Source organism: Mycteria americana, chromosome 13, assembly GCF_035582795.1.
Source record: "Mycteria americana isolate JAX WOST 10 ecotype Jacksonville Zoo and Gardens chromosome 13, USCA_MyAme_1.0, whole genome shotgun sequence".
NCBI classification, from domain to species: domain Eukaryota; kingdom Metazoa; phylum Chordata; class Aves; order Ciconiiformes; family Ciconiidae; genus Mycteria; species Mycteria americana.
This window is the reverse complement of record NC_134377.1, coordinates 10,001,102-10,028,115: the sequence shown is the minus strand read 5'-3', so window position 1 is coordinate 10,028,115 and position 27,014 is coordinate 10,001,102. Positions and strand designations below refer to the sequence as shown.

At 55.8% G+C, this 27,014-nt stretch overlaps 1 protein-coding gene across 1 annotated transcript; it reads left to right on the top strand.

Annotated features, from left to right (window-relative positions):
• On the top strand, positions 1-26,611 carry RPH3A (rabphilin 3A). The gene is made up of 20 exons (XM_075516375.1): positions 1-243; positions 822-836; positions 1,713-1,856; positions 10,333-10,462; positions 10,773-10,859; positions 11,385-11,550; positions 11,998-12,039; positions 14,495-14,647; positions 16,203-16,295; positions 16,468-16,527; positions 16,598-16,819; positions 17,920-17,999; positions 18,363-18,437; positions 19,612-19,721; positions 22,316-22,442; positions 22,967-23,023; positions 23,216-23,367; positions 25,174-25,255; positions 25,803-25,899; positions 26,280-26,611. Exons 1-20 carry the CDS (start codon positions 167-169, stop codon positions 26,408-26,410), a joined length of 2,100 nt encoding a protein of 699 aa, XP_075372490.1. The 5' UTR covers positions 1-166; the 3' UTR covers positions 26,411-26,611.
• Positions 26,612-27,014: the final 403 nt, after the last annotated feature.

Sequence of the window (27,014 nt, the reverse complement as noted above, 5' to 3'; positions counted from 1 at the left end):
GGCTGAAAGCACCAACTTACCTTTGTCGGCATCGCTGCTATCTGAGAGCATGGGCAGACAAGCAAAGTGATCGGCTTCCCGAGCGTGCCAAGTCGGCGCTCGTCGGCAGAGCACCGGTGTGCCCAGGCTCGCTCTGCCTGTCCCTGGGTCCCCTCGGCAGCCAGCGATGACCGACGCGGTGGTGGGCGGCAGCTCTGACCGGTGGATGTGCCCCGGCGACAGGACCATGTCTCTCCGGGCCAGGTGAGAGGAGGGGGCTGGGGTCCAGGGATGCTGCGGGTGCGGGAGGGGGGAGAGTCCCCGGGGGCGGGAGGAGAAGCGGGTGCAGCCGCCCTGGTTCCTCCCCCGGGGACATTGGGAATCGGGTTTGCACTGGTCGGATGGGGACGTTTTGCCACGTTGCCTCCTAAACCCCCCGAGAAAGGCGGTGGGGATGGACCCGTGGGTGTGCACGCGCCCCTGTGCCGACGAGGAGCCCCGTCCGTCTGTCCTGACGCCCTCCGATGTGGCCGCCGTGGAGGGTGATGCTGCATCCCACCGAGTGAGTGGCAGCTCTCCGTCCCGGCTGGATGGGTGGTGGTCGCACCCAGGGATGGGTGCTGGTTTTGGGTGCCCGGATGATGCAGGGGCTGGGCGAATCTTGTGTTTGGAGCTTGCTGCTCTGCGCCGCTTTGGAGGAGCAGCGGGGGGCCGTGGAAAGGGACGCGCTGTCGGGGACTGTCACCCCCGAGGCGGGGGAGCGCTGGCTGCGCCTGGGCTGCGCTGGCCTCGTCCCTTCTCTCACCTAATCCTTGTTCCCTCTCTTTTCCTGTGCCTCCCAGCAGTGAGAAGGAGCAGTAAGTATCTTGCCTTTTTTTTTTTTTTTTTTTTTTTGGCTTATTGCTCTTTACCCGCTACTCTAACCATCTTGAGAGAACAGGAAAAACCTCGCCCTGGGTGCAAGAAAAAAGCAATTAATTTGAGCAAGCGTTGCACAGGGTTTTAATAAATTTTAAGGTTTAAGACCGCGCAGGTCTGCTCAGCCCAGGGGAAAAAGGTGCAGGAAAGGTCTTTGGATGGGCGGAAAGGTCTTTGGATGGGCAGAAAGGTCTTTGGATGGGCAGAAAGGTCTTTGGGTGGGAGGAGGGGTGTTTGCCTTTGCATCCCCTGTTAGCGTTGCCCCTCTGCCGCCTGCTAATTTGCAGGGCTGGGTGGCAGACGTCACCGTGTCACCAGGTTAAAGCTGCCTGGCGCCCAGGCTGCGCTCGCTGTGCGAAAGGATCTTTGGAAATGATGTTAGGAGAGGAAAAAGTCCCATGTTTGATGAAGTGTACCAAAAAAACCCCGCCTGCTCCTGCGGCCATCGCCCCGGTACCACGGCTCACGCAAACCCGGCGTTAGACGGCAGAGAGCAGGGTGCAGAACGAGCCGCGTCAGTCGATGGAAAGAATGAGAATATTTTTGAAAAGGAAATTGGTTTTCTCCGTATCAAACAAGTGTTTCCATTTGACACACCACACCCCCACACGCCCCCCAAAATGGGAATAAGAGCTTCTGCCTGGTGGGTGGGGGCCATTCGCAGGCTTCCTGCTAGAAGAGAGCTTGGAGGATGGGGAGGTGTCGTACCCCTCCTTCCCCGGGCTTGGGAATCGCTGCCTGGCTATTGCCCGTGCACGCGTGTGCGCGCACACACGTGATCTGTGGACAAAGCCCCGGGCCCCCTCTCCCCGCAGGCTCCCCGCCGGCTGGGCAGCGCGGGGCGGCCAGCCCGACTGGCAGCGCAAGGGCGAGGAGCTGACGGACGAGGAGAAGGAGATCATCAACCGAGTCATCGCCCGGGCCGAGAAGATGGAGGAGATGGAGCAGGAGCGCATCGGGTAAGGCGGCGGTGGCACCGGCACCACCGTGCTGGTGGGATGGGAGGGACCCTGCGCCTTGCCGGTGCCCGTGGGGGAAAGCGCTTTCTTGGCTGCTTTCCTGGCCGGCAGCTACTGCACTGCAGTGTTTCTCCTGAAAGGGAGCCTGCGGGGGATCTTTTTGAGCTGGCGTTGGTCCTTGGCCAGGAGGAACCTGTAAGCAGGGGAGGGAGCCGCTCGGCGTGCCGCTGCCGCTCGGCGTGCCGCTGTGTTCTGGACCGAGAATTTATAGTCTCATCGATTTTTGTGGTGTGTGGGTTGATGGTTTTTTTTTTTTTGTTTGGTTTTTTTTTTTTTTTTTTTTTGTCCAGAAGGGATCATTAATAACATCTCATTTTGGGGACTGAAGCTGGAGCTGCTTGCAAGCAGGAGCTGCTTGCCCAGTCTCGAGCCTGAGCACCTGTGAGTGCGGGCAAAGCCCTGGCTCACCAAAAGGTGTTTTGGCTTGTTTTGGGAAGAGGGCTGGATCCGTCACCCCCTCCAGCCGCATGTCCCCGTGGTTAATCCCTCCTGCCACCCAGAAATGAGCTCTCTGTGAAGCTGAAAAGGTCTGCGTGATGCCCAGCCTCGGGGCTGGCCACGTGCTGGGACCAGCTCCTGGGGGGGCTGGGGTGCTGGCTCTGGCCCAGCCGCTTCTGCCGCTGCGGTGGGGGACCCAGGACCGCTGGCGGGTGCTGGGGGCATCACCGGTGCTGGTGCACCTGGCGTGGAGCAGAGGGCAGGAAGCGCCCGTGTTTGCTTTTACTGCATCTCTACCCTGCCTGAGCGAAATAATGCTAATAATTAGGTATCGACTTGCTGTGCTGGGGATGGTTTTCTGGAGGGGTTCTCCATAATCCCGTTTGTCAGGCGTCATGCCTTTTTTCATTACAGAGGAGCATTTTACTCTTGCTGAGCTTAAGCATCGCCTGGTTTTTTTGGTTTTTTTGGTTTTTTTTTTTCCTCGCAGGGAAAATACTCAGGCCCAGGCAGGAGCCATGCTCTCCGCTGCCTCGGAGAACGTCAAAGCCCCTCTCGTGGCTCGGGGACAGCTTTGCTCAGCAAACAGGCGCGTGGCCCCGCAGGGCAGCTGCTTGGTGAGAGGTGGAGAGGACCCCCCTGCACCCACAAAGCCTCGCGCCGCAGCCGGAGCTTTAACCCATCACCCTGGCTGCTTAATAACCCTTAAATATTGAGCGTGCGCTTGTGATGCAGGCACGGGGTGCTCCAGCCGCAGCACGCCGTCTTCCTTGGCGGCTGCAGCCCGTTGCCTCCTAAGTGGTGGATTTATTTACTCATTTTTAGAAATGCTTTGTTAGGAGCGGGGCCGTGAAGAGCGTAGGCAGGTATCACCTTGACAGCAGTCGTTTGTGCTGCCTGGGGCTCGGCGTGTGCCCCGTGGATGCGCTGCTCCCCCGGGCCAGGGGCGGCTCCCCGGCTGGCATCGCCTCGCGTTACGACGTGAACGCTTTCCTCTGCCGGCTTTCTGGCAGAAACCAGGTGAAAGTAGCTATGAATGGTGGTGATTCATTCCTGAAAAGTGCTTACAAACAGCATTTCCCCAGCTTTGCACATTTGCAGCCCAGTAACAATTACCTCAAAAGTGATGCTCATTGGATTATGCTTAAATCAACTTTAGCAGTGGGGGAGAGAGATTTTTTTTTTATTATTATTATTTTTTTTTTTCCCGCATCGTGCATTCCTGCAGCTGTTTGCAAACCTGCAGAAACTCTCCCTTTTACCTTCGTTAGCTGAGTCAGAGGAGGTTTTCTCATCCTCATTCATGAAAAAGCCGGGCGGAGGACTTCGTGCCGTACTCGGAGTAGAGCAAGGGAAGGCAGGCGGATGTGCAGTCGCAGCTGATTTGCCTCCTGCGTGTAGGCGTAGCAGGAGCCTTGCCAGCTCCTTTGTGTTTGTTGGCTTGCACAACAAGAGCCGTCGGATGTGCAGCTACAGAAATACGGGACAGCGTCTGTATCAGCCTTGTACAGAATCACCCGTTCAGGAGCTGCTCGGACATTATCCAGGATAGCTCCTTATATTACAAAATAATCCGGGCTTGCCAGGCTGGCCTCTGGCAGGGACGCAGCGGTGGTGACAGTGTCCCTCGGTCGGCCAGGCTGCTCTGGGGAGGTGCCCCGGGAAAGCCTGATTTTTCTGCGATTTTTCTGGGATTTTCTATTCCTGTAAGGGCAAAACCAAAGGAAGATCCATCAAAAACCTGGTTTTGGTTAATATAAGGAATAGCTTCCATGAAGTGAATGCGCCTTCCAAAGGGGGGACGTACGGTAAATACTTGGAGTTGTCTTAATAAGTGGATGAGTTTGAGGGGGTGCATTTGAGCTTTACATGTAATACTTGAGCTTTACATGTAATACTTGAGCAATCATGAAGTCTACAGCTGGGTGCTGGCTGTGAATGAACCTCCTCGTGCCTTGAAGCCCCATGAAGGTTTAGTGCCATCCATCTCCTCCATCTCCTGCCCTCTCGTGTCCCTTCTCCTGTATCTGCCGCCCCACGAGCCCCTTACCTTGGCTTGCCGGGGCAGGGTGGGAACAAATGGATGCTGCTTGTTGAGATGATGTTTGTGGAGTCGGACTTCATGTCAAACCCAGCTCAAATTAATCTAGCAAAAGGGTATTTTTAGCACCGAGGGTGGATGGAGGCCCGTGGGATATGTGATCTGGATGCTGATGAGGATTGTAGGACAGGGACGCTTTGGTGTTTCGTTTTTTGTGTGGTTTTCTTTTTTTTTTTTTTTTTTTTTCTGGGTCATTGTCTTGTAGCACAGAGAAGGATAATAGGAACTGAAATAATCTTAAACAGCGATACAGCAAGAGTGTGTCGGGCGTGAGTTGATGAAGGACTTTACAACTGCCTGGGGACTAGGACAATCCTTTGGGCCAGTTTAGGGGCACGGGGGCTAAAAGCTGGTGGGCAAAGGGCTCGGAGGGCGAAGCGGACCTGCGGCAGGGAGGGACCGATCCGTTCCCATCCCTTCTCCCTCTCTGCTTGGCCAGCGCTTGTGCTCAGGGGGTCCCTGTGGCAGCTCTGTGCCGTCTCCTGCCACGGTGCTGTGGCGGTGGTGATGCTCTGGTGGCGGTGGTGATGCTCTGGTGGCGGTGGTGATGCTCTGGCTGCAGTCTATGAGGAGCCTGTTCCTCCCAGCTGATGTGGGAGCACCTGCAGGCACTAATTGGCTCCGTTATGCACCTATAATTGGGTGCCATCAATAACCCACCAAGTCTGCTCTGCTGCCTAATGAGGTCCATCATGCTCTTGGCATCGAAGAAATTATCTTAAACCACCCAAAGTTAGAAATTGCTGTTTCTGGAGAGCATCTTGCGGCACGGAGCCGATTCTCCCGGGGTGATGTGACGCATCGCTCCTGGATCTGGCTGTGCCCCTGCCTTGGGTGCAGCTATTCCCTTCCTTCTGGTCCCCTCTAAAAGTGCGATGGTTTGCTGTCCCCCCGTGGGTCACAGCCCCTCACCTTTCCTCTGAGAGGACCAGCTATCGAGCAGGATTGCATTTTAATTTGGCTGCTTATTGCTGGGATGACACGTGCATAATGCTGGAGCAGATGGCTGAAGTCACAGGGGATTAAGTCATTAACCTCAGCGGCCAGCAGCAGAGATGCTCTCTGGGGACCACAGTCTTGTATTTTCTTCCTTGTGTTCAGGCAACACCAAAATAAAAATAGGGGCCAGGAAGGGCAGGGTAGTTGCTGGAGGCAGACAGGAATGTCTCCTGAGATGCCAGCTTCTAGAAGAGACGAGGTTAATTCACGGCCAGAAGACAGCCCACGTGCTGCTTGAATTTTTGTGGGGTTTTGTGTTTGCTTTTTTTCCCCCAAACCCCCTGCCCTCTTATTTCTGAGACTGGGATGAGCCTGCAAAATAACAGCCCTCTTGTAACACATCACAGGAGGCAGCAAGCACCTGGAGTGATGCAGGAGCACGGAAGGGGATACTCTGAAATGCATGAATCCCCCTGGCCTCCTTGGGCATCTTCCCTCCGTAGCGAGGGCTCTCAGCAGAGCATGAGCTTTGAAAGTCGACCTCTAAAAGCTCAAAGGATGTTTTACCTTTAGTTACCTGTGCACTTGTAAGGGAAGAAAATTGCTTCTAATTTTTCATCCTGATTTTAATTATGTTTTCTTTAATCTGTAGCTTGGCTTCTTTTCTTGTCTCTTTTATACCATTAAAATTAGTCTTAATTTAATATTCAGGCCTTTAAGGCACATGATTTCCCCACGGAGGCAAGTCAGTGCTTAATTCTGGAGGCCGTTTGTGACCTCCTTTGTGTTTTACTTGAATTTTTTTGCCACGTAAGTGGTGGCTGAGTCCGTCCCCGCTGGTTCCTGCGTGGGGCTGGGGAGCACCCGGCTCTCGGTACCCCGGATCGGGTCCTTCCTCGCAGGTCAGCTCCTTCTCCCGCCCCTGCGCAGCAGTTCATTGTCTGCTGCATTAAATGTCCTCCCCGACACGGTTTAAAACCCATTAGGCACGTCTTCAGCTGTTCATTTCTGCAGAGTGGCAATGAATATTTAAACACAACAAACTCTTGCGTGCCTGCCCCGCTGTTAAGTCTTGTTTCCCGAGACCATCAGCACTTAATGCCGGTGACTCTCTGTCCCTCTCTGGATCGCTCCGGTCCTAGCGCAAGAGAAAATGCCAACGCCGTAGCACTGCGGGTTTCTATCCTATCTAGGATTCAGCCCGGCCCGAGATGGTCCCTCAGCCCGGCGAGCAGCCTTCACTGCGGCCCTGCGGGACCCTCCGCCTGCCCGAAATCACGGGAGCTGTTTGCAGGTCTTCCTCCAAACGCGAGCCCTTGCCCTGCCTGCGCCGGGGCTCTGGGTGCGGGCAGGAGGCGGCAGGGGAGGTCTCCCACCAGCCCTCGCTGCCCCGGGGCCGCTCGCCTTTCTCTTCCAAACCGTATTTATGGGGCCAGGCAGATATTATATTATCAGGAGACTGTTTTATTGCTGTTATCATCTCAGGTGCATGTTAAGCGTTTCAGATACAGCGCATCGCCTGGTTCTTATATCTTGCTCCCATCAGTGACTAAAACATATTTCTTTGGCAGATGACAGATGCTCTCCCTCTCCGCAGGGCTGTCTCCGGTAGCGGTGATGCTCCCGGGTGCCCGGCTTAGCCAGCTCCCTGCCACTGGCTTCAATTACTCCTCTCTTGGTTTTTTTTCCCCCTATTTTAACAATTTGAAGCATATTTCCTGCTCTTTGAAGTTAGTCTGACAGAGGCCAGAGGGATGGGCGCTTTGAAGTGCGTATAACGGCAAGGAAGATGTTGCTGTAGTCCGAGAGAAGCGCAAGAGAGAGTGATGAATTGGACGGCTATTTTATGTGCAATAAAAACGAGAAACAAATGATATCTAGGGGAGAGGGAGAGAAAAGCTTTTGGGAAGGCAGACAGCTTGGTCCTGGCTGCTACCGGGGCAAAAGCAGGGCATCCCTCCGGTTAGCGGTTAGCGGTGGGTGAACAGCCCGTGCACGGGGCTCCGGCATGCCTGTTGGGTGGTGCTGGATGAAGCCGAAGAGAAATCTGGATTTCTGCTCCCAGTTACCGCCTTAATCAGGAGCTTCCTAGCCCGTGGCTCTTGGTGCGGTACCCCCTTTTCCCAGGTCCTGCCCTGTTTCTGCCAGGTTCATGCCAGGACTTAGATTTTAATTTTTTTATGCAGTCCTCTCGCAGCAGAGTTTGAATCAGGGAAAAAAAAAAGCCCAATTTCTTCAGCTTGAATGGGTGTTTTAATTAGGCAAATGTGCTTCGTTTGAAACTGGTGCCACAGGTGTGTGTACTGGCTGCTGAAGCTCTTCCACTGGTTAAAAAAAACCCTCTTAAGGAGCCGCTTCTGGTAAATGAGAGACTGGGAAAGATTTTGCAGCTAAATAATGAATCTCTTGAAATGCAAGGGCTTTTTTTTTTTTTTTGCTTTTTTTTTTGCTTTGATTGTGCCATTTGTTCTAGTTTCTATAATAAGTTTGTTTGGGCTTGCAGATTTCCAACTGGAAGCTGCTTCTCTTGGAGCAGAGCTCTTGCACAGCACAGCGGGGGGAACTGCAGAAGATACGGGCTTCTACATGTGCTTTGCTGCTAGGAAAATAAAGGTTTTGCCCCAAAAATGTTTTCCCTGCCCAGGTGGGAGCAATGTGCTGCGACAGAAGCTGGATGTTGTTGGTTATTTGCTGTTGGGGGCTTTTTGTGGGGACCCTGCGTTGCATGACGTGGGCTGGGAGCAACCGTGGTGTGATTCATTTCATTTAAATAAGCAATGTTTGGGGAACAGGCGGTTTCCAGGTTTTAATTGGAATACTGCTCATTGCTGGCCGGGCGTTTATCGGATGATGCAGCTCTCTTGAAACCAGTGAGACCTCCCCTGTTTGCAGCAGGTTGCATCAGCCACGGAGCCTGGGAAGGCACCCGGGGTGGACGATGGCTCTAGCAGCTGACGTATTCTGTAGGAAGAAATCACCTACGGATCGTCTGCAAAGCAGTAAGCAGATGCTCGAGGGCAGGGGTAGACAGCCACGTCTCTCGGGAATAACACCGGAGCAGGGAGTTAGGCTAGCAGAGAGCAAAGTTAAGAGCAAAGTGGAAAGGCATTAAAGCACTTCCCTGCGGTCCGAGGTGGTTGTTTTTCAACAAAAACTGTTTCGTCCAGGAAACAAGCTAGCTCAGGTTGACAACCAGGATCGCTGTATGTAGGGACCCCGTAGCCACGTCACTGCCGAAACTTCAGGCAATGCAAACTGAAGGAACTTGCAAGCTCGCCCATCTGCTGTCTGGTGACACCGTAGCTGTGGAAATAGCGATTTCTCCTGACCGCTGGCTTCGTCTGGCTCCGCCGGCTGCCCGGCCGCAGCCCGGCTCTCCTGTCTCCTCGCTGGGAATGGGCTTCGGGTTCATTAATAACCGTCAGGAGGCACCTCCACATCAGCACCTTGGCCCTAAGCACGCTCGAACCCAGGGAGATCAGCCCCCAGGGACGTTCTCCTGTGGGTTTTAGCATGGCCGACGACATCTACCTAAATGAGATGTTGTAATAACGCGGCTTTGGTCAGATAACGTACGCTGAGTCACGGAGCTGCGTCCCCCCTTTGGGCTTGGCTCGGTGTCGGATGAAGTGCTTCGAGATACTCCTGTTGACGGCAGCGAGTTTCCAATGGGGTGTTTTATGAACCGTAATAGGTTGAATGTTCCATGACGCTTTATTTTTCCCCTCTTGCTGCTATTCCTTTATCAAGAACCCATGTACGATAACGCCGTTGCGTTTCCACGTGCAGTCCACGGGATGCCGGCCGTCCCGCGAGCGGCTGGAGACCAACCGCAGAGGCACCTTATGTAAAGGGGAGCTTATGTATTGTTTATGAGCGATTCCGAGGTGCTGGCAGCCGAGCTGTCATAAATCTGAAGCTGTCATCAGGCATGTGGGGAAATGTCTTTTAAACGTCGGGTGTTTTTTATGGCACGCCGTGTTAGCGGCTTTGTCAGATCTGGGTCAGGCTGCCATGGGAGCGGACGGCAGCCCCGCGGGCGAGGGGGGCTGCTGGTCTCTCCGTTGGGCTTGGGTCTCCTCCTCCCGTTCTTCATTCCGCCTCCTTCCTTGCTGAATGGCATAAATAATGCATCCTTTTTCCCTTCTAGTGCTATTTTTAGGGCCAGGATTCTGGGTTAACTGAGCGTACGACTCGCCGCCAGCTCTCGGGTGCTCGGCAGGCAGCTTGCTCCTGCTCCTGCTTTGCAAACTGCTTTTGCCAGTGCTGTTTTTTTCAGAAGTTGCTTAACTGTTTGGTTTTTTTTTTTTTTACCTTTGCAGTAAACAGATGTGTTTTTATAGCCTGTTCTCCAGTGGGCTTTTTGCATTTTACTCAAAGGGCTAAGAATTTCCATAAAGTAAATTATATGCCATTTTTTTCTTAGAAAATGAGAAAGCTAATTAATTCATTCAGTCCTCCTGCCAGAGCCCTTCCAAGATCTCCTCTCGCAGCTCTTCCGCGGGCAGTCGCTGGGACTGGGTGGAAAGGTTTCCATTTGGGGGAAAAAGCTGCTTCACTGATGCCAAATCGCTTTGTGCAAAAGTGCTGACTTGGATGAATTTTATGCACGTGTGTGTACGTGGGAGCTGGGGCCAGTATCCGCTCCCTGGCAGTGTCAGTGGAAGCGAATACTCGTGCAATATAAAGCTATAGGGGAATATAATACTCCGACATGTCCCCTGGGACGTGTCTCTTCCCCTGGGACGTGTCTCTTCCCCTGGGACGTGTCTCTTCCCCTGGTTGCATTCCCGAAGCTGGAAGAGGAGAGGCTCTGCCGGAAGCTGCACCAGGAAAAGGAGCCGCTGGGCCAACAGCAGCAGCCGCCCCTTGGGAGCGGGACCCCGCGTCCCGGCCGTGTGGTGCCTTTCCTGACAGCCCCTGTCCCCTTTCTGCCAGGCGACTCATGACCCGGCTGGAGGACATGCGCCGGAGCGTGCTGGGGGACGGGGTGAACCGCTGCATCCTCTGCGGGGAGCAGCTGGGGCCGCGGGGATCCGCCTGCGTCGTCTGCGAGGACTGCAAGAAGGTGAGGCACCTCCCTGCGACCCGCTGCCCGGTGCAGCCCCCCGCACCCACGCATCCCCCCCCCCCCCCCCCCGGTGCAAAAACGGGCACCCTGATCTTTTGGCGCGCGTTTCGATTGCCCCGCATCCCTCTGCCCGTGGCACAAAGGGACATCCCCGGGGGTTTCTGCAGTCACCCGTGTTTGTGCTGGGAGAGCTCTCGTTAACCGTCTCTCGTTAACCTCGTGCTCCCGAGGGGCGGTACTGGTGCGGCGGGACCTTTCGGCGGTCGCGACGTCCCCGCCGCCACCCGGCGCTTTGCTTTCTTTGCAGAACGTCTGCACCAAGTGCGGGGTGGAGACCACCAACAGCCGGCCCCACGCCATCTGGCTCTGCAAGATCTGCAGCGAGCAGCGGGAGGTGAGCGTGGCAGCCCGGGCGCTTCCACTGCCCCGGGTGTTCCTCGTGCCGGAGTGGGGACGTGCTCCCTGCCCTTGGTTTCACCCTGTGCACTGTCCCCACCCCAGACCTCCGAGGTGGGACCAGCTCCAGACTGGGGATGCTCCCAGGGACTTTCAGCCCCAGCACCATTCAACCTTGCCCGGCTACATGAGTCTGGTTCTTATAAGATGATCTTGTTTTCTAGATAAAATACCTTTTGGTTTTTTTTTTTTCCTCCTTTCCTCAAAAACAAAGTCTTGGGGTTGAAGAGGCTGTTGTGGCCAGAGATCGGCTCCCCGCCACCTACGGTGTGCAAAAGCTGAAGAGTTAATTAATTAGCAGGACGGGCTGTGGGGTCGCTGCGGGGTGGGGGGTATGGGGGCGCACGTCCTCAGCGTTGCCGGCTGGAGGCAGACCCTGGCGATGCGGGGGCCGAAGGCTGCCAGGTCCGCACCCAGCGTCCCCTCGAGACACGGGTGCCACCCCACTGCCTGCGCCCCCCAGGTGTGGAAGCGCTCCGGCGCCTGGTTCTTCAAGGGTTTGCCCAAGCAAGTGCTGCCCCAGCCGATGCCCGTCAGCAAGAACAAGGGACCCCAAGCCCCGAGCGAGCCCAGCCCGTCGGAGCCGCTCACCCAGGACCCGAAACTCCCCTCCCGCACACCCGTCCGAGGTAGGTGAGAGCAGGTGCTGAACCCCTCCCTCTGCGCAAGGGCAGGGGTCCAACCGGCGAGGCGTTGGTCTCCTCCCCGTGGTTTGCGAGGGCGAGCCCTAGCAGAAAGCAGCCAGAGCAGTCGTGTAGCTGCTGCCTGTTTTCTAAAGGGCGCAGAAATCGCCCCGCTGCCCTCCCTGCCTGCTGAGGCTTCCTCCGGGCTGTCCGAGTCAGGATGGCCAGGTTTGCAGGGACATCCTTGAGCAAACCAGCCCTGGGCAGGGAGCTGGGGCACCCGGCCGGGGGTTTGGGCAGTGCCTGGGTATGCGCGTGGTGATGCAGGAGCCTAGAAAAAATAAGAATAAAAAAGGAAACCTGGGGAAGGAGCAGCAGCAACGTCCTGGGTTGGCGTTGGCGGTGCGGGCGGGCTGCAGCTTCACTGCTTCTCGCTCTGTTTGTGCCCCCAAGGCCAGGCGGACTCCGGGCCCGCGGCCGAGCAGGACTCCGATGGTAAGCACCGGCGTTTGCACCCTCCCCTGTGCCGCTGCCTCGGTGCTGCCTGTGCTGAGCCCCCTCTCTCCCTCCCTCCTTTCCCCACGGTGTTTTCCCGTGGGAGGCAGCAGCGGCAGGACCTCTTCTTGCTGCTGCCACCCACCGCGCGGGGACCGAGTTATTCTGGGGCTTCCCCACCTACTGCACGCGCCTGGGCTGAAACGCTGCAATTTGGAGTGCTGAGCAGAATTACCTCTGTAGGTGTCATTTCCTGATGCTGATTGACGGGTGTTTTTCTGGTTATTTAATGGCAGTCCTTACGAAACCTCCCATGGAAACTTTAGGAGGCTTGCAGGATGCTTGTGCACGTCTGCGAGGGACAGAGCGGCCGAGCTGCTCTGCTCTGGCCACGTTGGGTTTCCCCCACCGAAGCTCTCGGCGCCGGTGCCCTGCGCCCAGGCTTGCGCCGTGCACGGGTATCGGAGCAAGGCGAGGATGCGGCGGGGGTTTTTTATGGTTATGCCTTGCCCCCTCCAGCGCTTGCAGCCCCCTGAGGCTCTGCCTGCGTCGTCGCGTTTAACAGCGATGCTGGCTGAGGAGGCCGCGTTAAGCGGCAGCAGTCGGCGCCTCCTGCTCGCAGGGGTGAAGCCACGTTCCTCGTCTCATCTTTCTAACCTCACGTACGCCCTGCGCTGCTCTGGACCCGCATCCTCCAGACGCTGCTGCCGGCACCGGCAGGAGCCGGAGCTGGGGGTGCTCCCAGACCGGCTGTGTCACCCGGAGTTAATTTTGAGGAATAGCCCCCATTTTCACAGTTTGGCATCGGAGTGCTGAGTGATGAGATTACCTGACCCCCCTCCAGCGCTGGCTGCTCCCGGCTGGGCAACGATCAGGCTGGGAGCAGCCCAGTGGCTGCAAACCCTCCTCTTCCTCTCCTCTTCCTCGGCTGCGTGGAGGAGGCAGTGGGGGGCTGAGGACACAACGCTCCTCCAGAGCGGCCCCCTCCGTCCCACCCTTCCTTTAGCCCAGGGTCTGTTGCGGCAGCGATAACCCAGCTGGCAGACGGCTGTCGGTGCGCAGGAGCCTTTAACGGCTGGTTCCTGGGGCCACGTTTGATTTCCCAGCTGCGGCTGCCTGGGGCTTCGCTGGGTGTCGAGTGGGCTGCGGGCAGGGCTGCGGGCAGGGAGCATCTCAGTGGGCAGGGTGGGTGGCACAGCCTTGTGCTGAGCTGTGCTCCCTCCACCCTGCAGCACCGTTCGCAGTGGGGACGCGTCCTGTGTGTCTGGGTGGCGGTGTCGGGGTGAGCTCCCTGGGGGGTACCCGTGGGGGGGTACCCAGGCTGGGGTACCCGCGGTGGGCAGTGGTACCTGGGCGCAGCCGCAGCCCATGCTATGGCTGGCGGTGCCCAGCCCGTGGGCCGAGTGATGACCATCTTCCCAAGCAGCTGCAGTCGGGGGAACCGCTAAATTAAGACTATTTAATCGCGACGGTAGCTGGTGCCGTTAAGCTTCCCGGCCTCGAAACAGGCTGCTGTTATTAAGCCACCGTCTCGCCTGCGAGTCGGAGAGGGTTTGTCGCAGCTCCCTCCTGGTGATCAGCATGCTCGTGACGTGCCCATGATTTTCCTAAAGCTCCCTTAGAAAATTATTTATTGCATCGCTATTTCTGCACCACGGGGCTCCTGGTTGCGGTTGCTCGATTCCCCTCCTCCCTCCTCTTCGGCATCGTGGCATTTTCACCCCCCTCCTCTCCCCCACCTGCAATCTGTTGCATTTCACTTTCTCCTTGCGCCCAGCGACCCTGAGAGCCCAGCCAAGGATAAACATCCCATTTATGTCACAGCAAAGATTTATACCTGGCGTCTCCGGCACAAGCCAGGTGAGCGCCGAGACCTTTTCCAACACGTCTGTGGGTTGCAATTTATCACCGTGAAGCGGTCTCGGCACCCTGGTGCGTGTGGCTGGGATTTATCCGCTGGGGTGGCCGCTGCTGGGTGGGTGGAAGCGAGAGGCAAAGGCAGCTGTCACCGTTGGCTTGCTAATAAATGGAAGATGGTCAGCGAAAAGAAAATATGATCCCCCTGTCCCGGGGACCGTGGAGCTGTAATGGCGTTAGGGGTTTGACGGGCACTGAGGACTGGCTGACGGATGCCTCTGGCCTTGTTTTCCCGTGGGGCTCTCGTGTCTCCTGGTGTCCCCATGTTTTGCCGTGTCCTTTGGGCTTTCCTGACCACTGCGTGCAGGTTTGATGGTGCAGAGCTCTCCTGCCGCCCCGCAGGTGCCGGACGGCTGGCAGTCCCCAGTGCTTTGGGGGTGATGCTGCAGTGGCCGTACCCCTCCTCTTCCTCCTCCTCCTCCTCCTGCTCACGCCCAGGCTGGGCATCACCCAAGCGGCTGCTTTCAAGGCTGGCTTTGGGGACGGAGGGGCGGCCGGGGTGCGAGCCTCACTGCTGCCTTTATCGCTCTCCCCGCAGGCAGCGATGTGACGGCAGCTGCCCGGGGGAGCTACGCGGCGCCTGGTCGCAAGCCGGCCGAGGTCAGGCCGGGTCCGTGCGGCAGCGAGCACGCCGGCGGGGACACCGACAGCCGCGACTACGCCGCCGAGAGCGGGGTCAGCAGGAGCCCTGGTGAGAGCTGCACTTCTGCGTACTTGTGCGCGCTTCTGTGTGCTTGTGCACGCTTCTGCGTGCTTGGAAGGGGAGAGCTGGGGGGCACGAAGCCGGCAGCCGTACAAGGGTTGTCTCTGTTCGACACGCGGCACTAAGTGGTGCTGAGGGATTTCACGTTGCAAAGCATCGGCGCCCGCTTCCCACGCCGCTCGCCTGCTGTTTCACGCTGCTCCGTGGGGTTTGCTGATGGGGAGGTCCAGGGTGTTAGTGGGATCGGGGGGAGGCATGGAGGGGGATCCCCGTCCCTTCCCCTGCGTGCAGGGAGGAGAGGCAGGGTCCTGCTGGGCTTTTCGCTGCAAAGGGGCATCTTATGGCCCACGGAAGGACGTGAATTTGAAGAGCCCTGTGCATGATGCAAGAGCTGTAAGTGAAGAGAGGAGTGGGCTCAGCGCTTACCAGGCTAATTTTAAGCAGAGATGAAATGCAACCGAGTTGGGACTCTTAAGTAGAAGCATTTTTCGTGCCGCCATGCCCCTGCCTCGCTGCCGGGGTGGGCACGTGTCCCGCGAGGCGCTGCCAAAGGAGCAGGCACGGGCCAGCCCTGCCTGCAGGAGCCCGTGCTTCGCTGGCAGGGGCCTGGCTGGGGATGTTGTTTCTTGCTTCATGAAAATTTGATGTGCTCCAAGCTCTCGTAAATGGCTGTGGTACGAACGGCTGGCTGACGGCGTTCGGCGGGGCCTGGATCCTCCCCAGGTGCCTCCAGCAGGGGAAAGGCACTTGCAGACACCACTTTGCATCTAGGAGCTGAGCTTGCAAATTTAATAGTGAAGCTAAAAATGTCTGGAAAATATCCAAATCCTCTTTAATTCCTTGGGGGGAAAAAAAGGAATATTCAATGGCAGGATAGTCAGGTAATAGCTGGAGAGGGGCGTTCAGGGCTGCCTGGGCTTCTGCCACGGGGACCTGGTGTTTTCGTTCACGTTTGGGTGGGTAACCCCTGAGGGTGCACCCATGCCCCATCGCTGTCTCGGGGGACGCTGCGCAGCAGGGGCCCGGGGGCGTTCCGGGGGTGTGACGGGCATCGCAGCGATGCTCCCGGGTTAGTTCGCTTTGCAGCGCGTGGCCACCCCCCATATCGAGGTCAGGTTGGACGGGGCTCTGAGCAGCCCGATCCAGTTAACGATGTCCCTGCTCTTGCAGGGGGGTTGGACGAGATGACCTGGAAAGGTCCCTGCTAATCCAAAGCGTTCCATGATTCTATGATATCCATCCTCCTTGTTCCACCTCTCCTGCGTCTCCCTCTTTTGCAGGCGGATCGGCGCAGCACGGGGTCCCCCTAGTGAAACGCTCCCTGCTCCGGCCCGGGCTGCACCCGCTCCCCACATCGCTGACCCCAAAAGCGTGCGGGGCCGAGCCGTTATCTCGGCCACCTCCATCCATCAGCCAAGCCTCTCTCCTCTCAGCTGCCTCCGGCCGCCTTTCCCCGGCCGATTCCGGCTGTAACCCCCTCCTCGACACAGGCAAAGCCCCTGGGGCCCGAAACGCCGTTGCCGATTCTCTTCTCTCCTTGCAGGCGTGAAGCGGACCAACTCCCTGCAAGCCCCGCGGCCGCCCCCGCCAGCCGCTGCCGGCCCCGCTCCTGGTCCCGGTCCAGCAGCACCCCCAGGTAGGATGGGATGGGGATGCGGCCAGCGTGCTCGGTCCCCGGGGGGGACGCCCCGATGCCCTGCCATGGGCAGGGACCCCCCCTGTGTGGGACGGTGCCAGTGCTGGGGTGGGAGAGGGGATGGAGGGCATCGCCCAGGAGAACACCCCAGTAATGCTGCATCCGTCCCCAGCGCCACTGGCAGCGGGAAGACCGGGTCCTGGGGCGGCCAGCCGGTTCCCGGAGAGACAAGGTAAAACTCGGCTGCATGTGGGGGGCTGGGGGGCAGAGCACGCCAGGGGCTAACGGGGTCCCTCCCACAGCGAGCCCACCGCTGGGACCCCCAGAGCCGGCCCGCCCCGCTGCCAGGGAGGAGCGAGGGGGGGGCTACGCCGTGCCCCCCGCCAGAGAGGAGAGGCCAGCCCGGCAGCCCCCCACCTTCCCACAGCCCCCTGCCATCCCGCCGGCGCCTGCCGCCCCGCTGCGGCAGCCACCCCAGGAGGAAGAGGAGGAGGACGCCAACAGCTATGACTCCGATGAAGGCAGTATGTACCCAGGGCAGCCGGCCGGAGGGGAGGGAACGTTTTCTTTGGGAAACGCAGAATTTTGAGGAGGTGGTTGCTGCAGGACTGTGACTCGCGCTCTAAGGTCACGGGTCTCTGGTAGGGAGAGTCCTCGGGGAATGCTGCTTCCCCGTGGGGCTTGGAGCCGGGGCAGGGTCTCGCAGGCTGTCCCTGCTCAGTCGGTTCAGCGCAGCTCATGGGACCTTCAGTCGGTTTTGCACCAAATTACTGAGCTCTGACGCGTGATGGTTTAGGCTCTGGGCTCACACAACCTTCCCATTTCCAAATTCGAGTCCTGAAGGCGGCTGCCTCTTTCCATCAGAGCATCCTTCGCCGCAAGCAACGCCACGGGGCCTGTCTGTAGGAAAGGCTTGGTGGCTTCAGTACCTTTACGCCGTGAGATCTTGGTGTTCAGTCATTTTCTCCCCTAACGAGGGAGTTTGCTGCGTGAGGGTGAGCATCCGCGGCAGGGCAGTGCTTCGCCTGTCCAGCCTGTTCCCACCGAGGATTGGAAGAGCCGCTCTGGGCCAGGAGCGGGTGCAGAAATTGTGCTCAGGAGCAGATGGACCCAGCTGAGGTTCTGTGCTAACTCTTCATCCCTGTGATCTTTTCCTGGTGAGCACGTGAAGACAAGCGTGAACTGGTTTCCAACAAGTCAAAATGGGCCAAAGGCCGAGCCCCGGGTCTTGGGAGGAGATGCTGGCCACCTGAGCTGAAACACCTTCTCAGGGTGGTCCTGGGGTGGCATTGCCTCCCCGAGCTGTGCCCAGAGAAGGGTTTGTAGCGTTACATCCTCCTTTGCCTGGTGAATATTAAGATCACCCCCAAAGCCCCAAGCTGCCCTCCCTGTACCCTGGGCAGGTCCAGCTTTGTAAAGCTTTGAGGAGCAGAGCTCGTGAATCCGGCTGGATTCGTACGTGGCAGTTTGGCCAATGCTGGCGCAGACCCACGCGCTTTGAATGGTTTTACATTTGAACCGCTAATCTTTCTAATTGTTACTAATCAGGGCTGATTAAACAGTTATTGGCTGGGGTTTTAACGAGGTCCTATTTCCAACCCCTCTCTCCCCCCTCCGCTGTCAGCTACGCTGGGAGCGCTGGAGTTCAGTCTGCTCTACGACCAGGAGAACAGCTCCCTGCACTGCACCCTCATCAAGGCCAAAGTAAGTGGTCCCCTTTCTCCCCTTCTTTCACCGATTTAAGTCCGTCTGGCTCCCAGCTCCCCCGGCGCAATGGGCTGGGAGCAGCGTGAGCCTCGCTGGCAGAGGCTGCTCCCCCGGGAGACCCAGCCCAGCCTCGCTGGCACTGCTGCTCCTGGCTGGGAAGAAGTCCATGGGGCTTTTCCTCGAGTGGGTCTGATGTTTCAGCACGTCGTGGCACCCACGCCTGCTCGGGGCAGAGGACGAGGCTGTTGGCTTGCTTGAATGCATTTTCTCTTTACTGGGTTGCTTCATGGGTAGCTCTTTCTCTTCCCTGGCTCTGCTTAAGGAGGATTCATGCATCGTGTTTTCTTTATTATCTTTTAGGGCTTAAAGCCAATGGACTCAAACGGCCTGGCGGATCCCTACGTCAAACTGCACCTCTTGCCTGGAGCCAGCAAGGTGAGGCTTTGCCTGGTTTGGAAGTGTTTTGGGCTGGGGATAGAGCAGAGGTTTCTCAAAGCCCCCTGAGGTCCCTTCCTTGTGTCAGACTTCCTCCCCTTGATTTCTCCACGCTCGCTGCCGCTGTTTTACGCGGGAGGTAGCTCAGAAAAGCGATCATGCTTGCAGATGCTCTCCCGTACCTGAGGAACAGCTCAACCTGCAGACAGGGATCTGCTTAGGGATGGAGGGGAGGTCCAGAGGAGGTGACACTGTTAATGCATCACAAAACATCTGACAAAACCCCTAATTATTACTGGAGTTAGAATGATCCATTTCGTTAGAGCTGTGAAGAAATAACCATTGTGTAAACTCTGACTCTCCCCCCCACAAGAAAGCTCTGGAAATATCACTCCCCAGCCCAGGTAAGCTGATCTCAGTGGGGAAACCTTTGAGGAAGGAATGACCACCCCTGGTCCAGTGCCCAAGGGGTGCTGGCTCCTTGCCCAGGGGCTGCAAAGCTCTTCCGTGCAGCAGAGTTTTGCTCAGAGGGCCTAAGTGTAAAACAAGGGGAAAAACTGATACTAAAGCCATTGGATTGATATTTACAGGTTTACTTTATGTGCGGGGACTCTCTGGTCTTGTGCAGAGTAAATCGAGGTGTCGTGATCTTGGGAATTGCTTTGATTTCTATTGCTCTCTTGTTTGCTGATCTTTCTTTTAATTTTGTATTTTGCACGTGTGTTTGTGAAAGACGCGTGAACGAGTGACAGAGCTCCTCATTTCCCAAGCTGTCATCTCCTTTAGACCACGAGAGCCGTTACCCAAGCCCCACGCAGCCTGCCCTGTGCAACTTTTTCTTGTACAAGTGTCCTTGAGCGAGTAGACCCCAGACAGTCAAAAAAGCCACGTGGTGAAGGCTGCCCTGGCCACTGCAGGTGACAGAGTCCCCAGTGCTTTCATAAAGGTCCACCTTGTGGGGTCGGTGATGCTCACCTGGAGTTGACGGCTTGCTGGCGCGACAGCCTCAGCAGGCAGCGGTGATGTCCTGCAGAGTCCTCCATGCCCCAGTCAAACCACCTCTTGTGAGCCAGAGGTGATGGAGCGTCTAATTTACACTCCTCTACCGGGAGCCTAAATTTAGGTTGGGAGGAGTTCAGGGCTGTAACGATGCCATGTTTTGTTTTGATGCCAGTCAAATAAGCTGAGGACGAAGACGCTGCGCAACACCCGTAACCCCGTGTGGAATGAGACCCTGGTGTACCACGGCATCACAGATGAGGACATGCAAAGGAAAACGCTCAGGCAAGCAGGGCAGCTGGGGTATCCTGCAGCGTGGTGGGATGGGGACCATGGGTCTCCTCGCACGGGGCATAGCAAGCCGGCCTTCCTCAGAAGGGCAACGGCAGCGAAATGCAGGTGTTGATAGGGCACCTGGAAATGCAGAGTTTTTGGTCAAAATCAACATGGTTCACACGAACGTGCTGATTTTGATGGTCCTTTTTAAAAAGAGAAAGAAAGGCATTTTGACCCTATCATTTAATATTAAATTATTGGCATTACTATTATTCTTATCAGCATATAGATTTGTACATTGCATGTCTGGGCATGATTTGACAGTGTCCCAGCAAAACGTTTAGATGTCTCTCAAAATGTTTGAATGCTTGACATTTCCTTCCTACAGGAAACTTCTACCTTTTGATTTCTTGCCCCATCGCAGAGCACATATTAAAAATGTTGATTTTTCTGGCAAAACAGAAGTTCTGTTTTCTGACTGCTTTTAGTCAGAGGAGAGCCTGGAATCTCAGGAGACAAAAAAGGAGAGTTTATGACCTTTGGAAGAAGGGACAGGCAACTCAGGAGGACTACAAAGATGTCGTGAGGTTATGCAGGGAGAAAATTAGAAGGGCCAAAGCCCAACTAGAACTTAATCTGGCTGCTGCTGTAAAAGACAATAAAAAATGTTTCTATAAATACATTTGCAACAAAAGGAGGGCTAAGGAGAATCTCCACGCTTTATTGGACGTGGGGGGAAACATAGTGACAAGGGATGAGGAAAAGGCTGAGGTGCTTAATGCCTTCTTTGCCTCAGTCTTTAATAGTCAGACCAGTTGTTCTCGGGGTACCCAGCCCCTGAGCTGGAAGCCAGGGACAGGGAGCAGAATGAAGCCCCCATCATCCAAGGGGAGATGGTTAGTGACCTGCTACACCACCTGGACACACACAAGTCTGTGGGGCTGGATGGGATCCACCCAAGGGTACTGAGGGAGCTGGCAGAAGTACTCACCGAGCCACTTTCAATCCTTTAACAGCAGTCCTGGCTAACCAGGGAGGTCCCAGTTGACTGGAGGTTATAAAATGTGACACCCATCTACAACAAGGGCCAGAAGGAGGATCTGGGGAACTACAGGCCTGTCAGCCTGACCTCGGTGCCGGGGAAGGTTATGGAGCAGATCATCTTGAGCGCCATCACACAGCATGTGCAGGACAAGCAGGGGATCAGGCCCAGGCAGCATGGGTTTATGAAAGGCAGGTCCTGCTTGACCAACCTGATCTCCTTCTGTGACAAGGTGACCCGCTTAGTGGATGAGGGAAAGGCTGTGGATGTTGTCTACCTAGACTTTAGTAAAGCCTTTGACGCCATTTCCCACAGCATTCTCCTGGAGAAGCTGGCTGCTCATGGCTTGGACGGGTGTACTCTTCGCTGGGTAAAGAACTGGCTGGACGGCTGGGCCCAAAGAGTGGTGGTGAATGGAGTCAAATCCAGTTGGTGGCCGGTCACAAGCAGTGTCCCCCAGGGCTCAGTACTGGGGCCAGTCCTGTTTAATGTCTTTATCAGTGATCTGGATGAGGGGATCGAGTGCACCCTCAGTAAGTTTGCAGATGACACCAGGTTGGGCAGGAGTGTTGATCTGCTGGAGGGTAGGCAGGCTCTGCAGAGGGACCTGGACAGGCTGGATCGATGGGCTGGGGCCAATTGTACGAGGTTCAACAAGGCTCAGTGCTGGGTCCTGCACTTGGGCCACAGCAACCCCATGCAACGCCACAGGCTTGGGGAAGAGTGGCTGGAAAGCTGCCCGGCAGAGAAGGACCTGGGGGTGTTGGTTGCCAGCTGACTGAATGTGAGCCAGCTGTGTGCCCAGGTGGCCAAGAAGGCCAATGGCATCCTGGCTTGTATCAGAAACAGTGTGGCCAGCAGGACTGGGGCAGTGATCGTCCCCCTGTACTGGGCACTGGTGAGGCCGCACCTCGAATGCTGTGTTCAGTGTTGGGCCCCTCACTACAAGAGGGACATTGAGGGGCTGGAGCGTGTCCAGAGAAGGGCAACGGAGCTGGGGAAGGGTCTGGAGCACAAGGCTGATGGGGAGCGGCTGAGGGACCTGGGGTTGTTCAGCCTGGAGAAAAGGAGGCTGAGGGGAGACCTCATCGCTCTCTACAACTGCCTGAAAGGAGGGGGTAGAGAGGTGGGGGTCGGTCTCTTCTCCCAGGTAACAAGAGATAGGACAAGAGGAAATGGCCTCAAGTTGAGCCAGGGGAGGTTTAGATAGGATATTAAGAAAAATTTCTTCACCGAAAGGGTTGTCAAGCACTGGAACAGGCTGCCCAGGGAAGTGGTTGAGTCTCCATCCCTGGAGGTATTTGAAAGCCATGTAGATGAGGTGCTTAGGGACATGGTTTAGTGGTGGACTTGGCCATGCTGGGTTAATAGCTGGATTTGATGACCTTAAAGGTCTTTTCCAACCTAAACGATTCTATGATTCTATGAGCCAGCTGGATGGAGGCTTGAATAGTGCTTTGCTTTGTCCACCCTCAGTAGTGCCCTCGCAGGAGTGGTTTTGTGTGCCAGAATCAGGTATGGCTCCAGCCTGGTTGATGTTCACCTTTCCTGTTCCCTTCAGGATCTCCGTGTGTGATGAAGACAAATTTGGCCACAATGAGTTTATTGGAGAAACTAGAGTTTCCTTGAAAAAACTCAAAGCCAATCAGAAAAAGAACTTCAACATCTGCTTGGAGAGAGTAATACCAGTGAGTTTTTGTGAAATTTATTTCTGCTACCATTAATGTTGAGGTTGTTAACAAATGGCGTGCGAGAGAGTTAGCGGTGAACTTGGAGCTGGAACCAGCCAAGAGCAGTAGGTGCTTGACTTCACTGGCATCTTAGGAGCTGGATTCCTGCCCATGTCTGGGCTGATGTGACACGTCAAGGCCAGGAGATAAAAGCGTGGTGGGAATCCAGGGGAAGTGACTCTGGGGACCTCCCTGGTGGCCACGGATCTGCTGGCATTGCCAGCCTGTGCTGATGTATGTCACTGTGGAGGAGAGGGCAGGTTGTTCCATCCCTGAGCTCTGCTCCCCAGTGCTGTGGGTGAGGTGCTGAGTCTGCTGAAGTGGAGGTGGTTGGAGCAGATGAATGTACCTGAGCCCCCTTCCACTCTGGAGGCCAGCGAAAGAGCTGGGCTGGGCTCCCGGGGGTGTTTTTGCCGTAGGATGGTGCCTCTCCCAGCTGTGGTCACTCACGGCAGTCTCTCTTTTTCCCTTCCCCATCCAAGATGAAGCGTGCTGGAACGACCGGCTCATCCCGTGGGATGGCACTGTACGAAGAGGAGGTAAGAGTTCTTGGAGGACGACATGCTCCATGCATGTTTCACCTATCATCTCTCATGTACAAGCCCCCTTTTTTTCCCCCCCTCATGAGGATACAAGGTTCCCTTGTATCCATCTCATCTCATCTTCTCTGCAGTTGACAGTCTTCCTCACTCAGCCCCCGTGTTTCCATCTCTGCTCACTTCCTCTTGCAGGTCGATCGTGGCGGAGACGTGGAGGAGCGTGGGAAGATCCTCGTGTCCCTCATGTACAGCACCCAGCAGGGCGGCCTGATTGTCGGCATCGTACGCTGCGTGCATTTGGCAGCCATGGATGCCAACGGATACTCGGACCCTTTCGTTAAACTGTAAGTGGGAGCTGGGGCTGGCGTAGCGCAGTAATGCGTGGTCGTGGAGCCACCCACTGTCCTTGGGCAGTAGCTGATGCTCTGAGATCTCCTTCCAAAACCACTGGAGAGAGGAGAGTGTTTCCCAAGCACCTTGAGACCTCATGCAGGACTGAGCTGCCCACCGGCGATGCCTGTGCAAGGTGGTCACCCTCTGCTTGAGTGCCCCTGCCATGGCTGAAGCTAAGTGAGACTGACCCAGCCCTTAGGTCCATCCACTCCCCGTAGGTTCCCAAGCGCACAGACCCAACAGCCACCCTGTAGGTGCAGAGCAGGAGGACAGGAGAGGTCCTTCTCCCTGGCTTTGACCCACCGTGCCTGCAGGGTGGAGAGGGTTTGATGTCCCTCTGTGCATGACCCAGAGCACGTGCCCCGCTTGCTGCCCCATAAGCCCACGTGCTGGTTGTCGCTGGGAGCCCAGGGATCGCCCTGCCGTGCCTGTCCGTGTCCTGTGCCATGTCTCCACTGCAAACAAATCAGCTTAATTAACGCAGACCGTGGTGTTTGCCGCAGTGCATGCTGGCGACGCCTTGCCGTGACAGAGAGCGGGTCTCCTCCAGCGGCAGCGCGCCCGTCGGCGCTCTCGGCTGCGGAGGCAGGTGATGGGGGAGCGGCGCCTGTCGAGTGGCTCCTGCGAACATGGGGGAATAAGATCATTTTAACTCGAACCTCATAAGCTGCAACACAGAGAGAGAACCCTGCAGTCATTCCCGGTTGTGGTTGTGGCTGCAGATGGGTTTTCGTTGCTGTTTTCTCTTTGTCTTCAGAAGAAAACCCCCTCTCTTCTCCCTAAAAGTCATTCAATAACTCTCGTGTTGAACATTTTGCACATCTTTTTGTGGCTGAGTGGAACTAAATAGTTTTCCTTCTCAGTCTCTTATTTTTTATATTTTCCATTCCCACAAACAGAAGATGGTGGCTTTCCATTTTTAAATCAACTTCCAACACAGAGCCAATAAATGCCAACTCTACAATTTAGTTCTGGGTCCGCAGCCAGGCTGCAAAGCCCGAGCCGTAATTTTTCCCACGTTCTCTAGGTGAACCTACATTGGCTGAGTATGTTAATCTGCGTGGTATTAAACACTAATGGGCTATTTTTAGCTTTTTTTTTTTTATTATTATTTCTCCCCATCTCTGTATGCTCTCACATGTTCTTGGCTGGGTTTTCCAGCAGCCAGGCTCGGTGACCGACCATGCGATTGCCCTCGTCTGCTGGCGACCAGCCCGGCTGCTCGTTTTCCGTATTCCCCGACCATTTCAGCTGCTCCCCGCTGTCAGCCTCGGCAGGTTCCTCCCCAGCGAAACGCAGAGTTCGCCCGCTTTTGCTCAGTAAAACACCTACGACCATTTCTTTTAGCATGGCTTGGGGAAAAAAGACTTGGGACCAATGCGTGGTTTGGAAGGACGTGAAGAGTGCACGTGCAAGCTCTCTGCTTTCTGGTGGCTGAACGTTACCCAGCTGCTCTGAGCAAGAGATGCTCCCCAGAAAGGGCTCTGCTGAGCTCAGCGCTCTGCGCAAAGCGGGTCTTCATGGTTTCCTGTGTCTCGTCTGGCAATCCAGGGGAAAAAAAAAAAGAGTATTCAGGATTTTACTCATTTTACATTTATTTTAGATAATTTTAGAAGGTGAGAAGGGAGACTGGCTAACTCATTTTTTTGCCTTAAATATCTTCAGTTGCTTTTTTTTCTAGCCCAAAACCTCACTTTTTTTTATAAACTCACGCTGTTCTTGCACTTGAGTTTTGAGCTGTTTTCTGTTGCCCCCAGTTGGCTGAAACCTGACATGGGAAAAAAGGCCAAGCACAAGACACAGATTAAGAAGAAAACGTTGAATCCTGAGTTTAATGAAGTAAGGACAGATCTAATTTTTGTATTATTAAATCAACTTAGCCAATTGCTGTGGTGTGTGGAGGAGGTGGAAGACAAACTCCCCGAGGTTCGGTTCTCGCTCAGCCTCCTTTCCCCTTTCCGCACACGGGAACGTTTCAGGAACGCCTTTGCCACGGGAGACCTCACCAGTTCAGTGCCGGGCAGCACCGGTACACACCGAAACCTCTCTGCTGCCGACTCCGTGTCCCCGTGGCCAGGGGACGTGGGTGGGACAAGGATGCCGGGGGGTCCCGTGGCTGGTGCTGCCTTGATGGGCCACCTGCAAAGTGCTCACTTAGATACAAGGCGGGAGCTCAGCTCACGGGTTTGTGCAGCATGCCGTGATCCTGGGAGGAGAGGTGCCGCAGGGAAGGAGCGTTAGCTCTTCATTCGTGTACTTTAAATATCCTCTCACTGGATTTTGAATTCGGGCTGTACAGAGTGATCGTTTGCAATTTCTTAACCGCAGTTTTCGGGGTGTATTTTCCTGGGACGCTTGGGGTGACGTGGGTGTTCTCCTTCTGCAGGAGTTCTTCTATGATATAAAACACAGCGATCTGGCCAAGAAGTCACTGGACATTTCTGTCTGGGATTACGACATCGGAAAATCAAATGATTACATTGGTGAGCTGCAAGTCTCTGTGCTCTGGGGTGCGGTTTTGATGCCCAATGTAGTGCTCGCTGTATGGGAGGGATGTGTAGGTCACCTGCCCCGTGAGGAACCCCAGGCTGAGCTTTGAGGTGGGACCATGCAGGTTGGTTGGGCGCTTGTATCAGGCCATCAAATGGCTGATCCAGCGTTGGGACCTACTGCACTGCCCCATCTCCAGCATCCTATGGGGTCTTCTGTGCAGGCAGAGCATCTCTAGTTATTTCCATGAGATTTTAAATCCAGGAGATGGAAGAAAGTGCTTGAAATGTGGGGTCTGTCCCCATGGAAGTGATTTACTGGAACACCAGGATCATCTCTCAATATGTCGTCTCCTCTTCTCCCTTTCTTCCAGGCGGCTGTCAGCTTGGCATTACGGCTAAGGGGGAGCGCTTGAAACACTGGTATGAATGTTTGAAGAACAAGGACAAGAAGATTGAACGCTGGCACACTCTCCAAAACGAGAACCACGTTGCCAGTGATTAAAGGGAGCCGCTGCCCGAATCTCCCCAAATGGCCCATCCTCTGCCAAGCCCCTGTAGATCTCTGATGTCCGTCTTCCAGCGCAGTCATGCCTTGCTACACACCTCTGGTCCCAGGGCAGCAATGCTCTTCTGCCTCCTCCAAGCATCCTCTGTGCCCTGTCCTCACCTCCACCTGAAAACTAACCCAGATTTTTTGTATTCACTTCCTTTGTTTTTTTTTTTTTTTTTGGGGGGGGTCATTGAATTATCCTGGTGTGTAATTTTGTCAAGCAATAGTTATCCAGTTATCCTCTGACTGTTCCTCTTTCTCACTAGTCTCACGCACGCCGTGATAGCCTTCCTGTTGTGTGCGTGATGCTCTGTGTTCCTGCAGCCTCCGCTCGTGTGGCTCGTCCCGTCACCACCGGCTCGTGGCTCCTTTGTCTCCCAGCAGGACGTGCGGCCACCAGCCCGGCCGTGCTCTCGTCCGGTGGGGGGACGGGGGGGGGGGGTTGAGAGCTGGTGTCGGAGCATCGGCCCGTTCTGCTTGTTGTGATATCGATACCTCAGTTGCAATAATGAAAAAGCTGTTTGGCTTTGGTGTGGGTCGTAACCGTAGCCTGGTA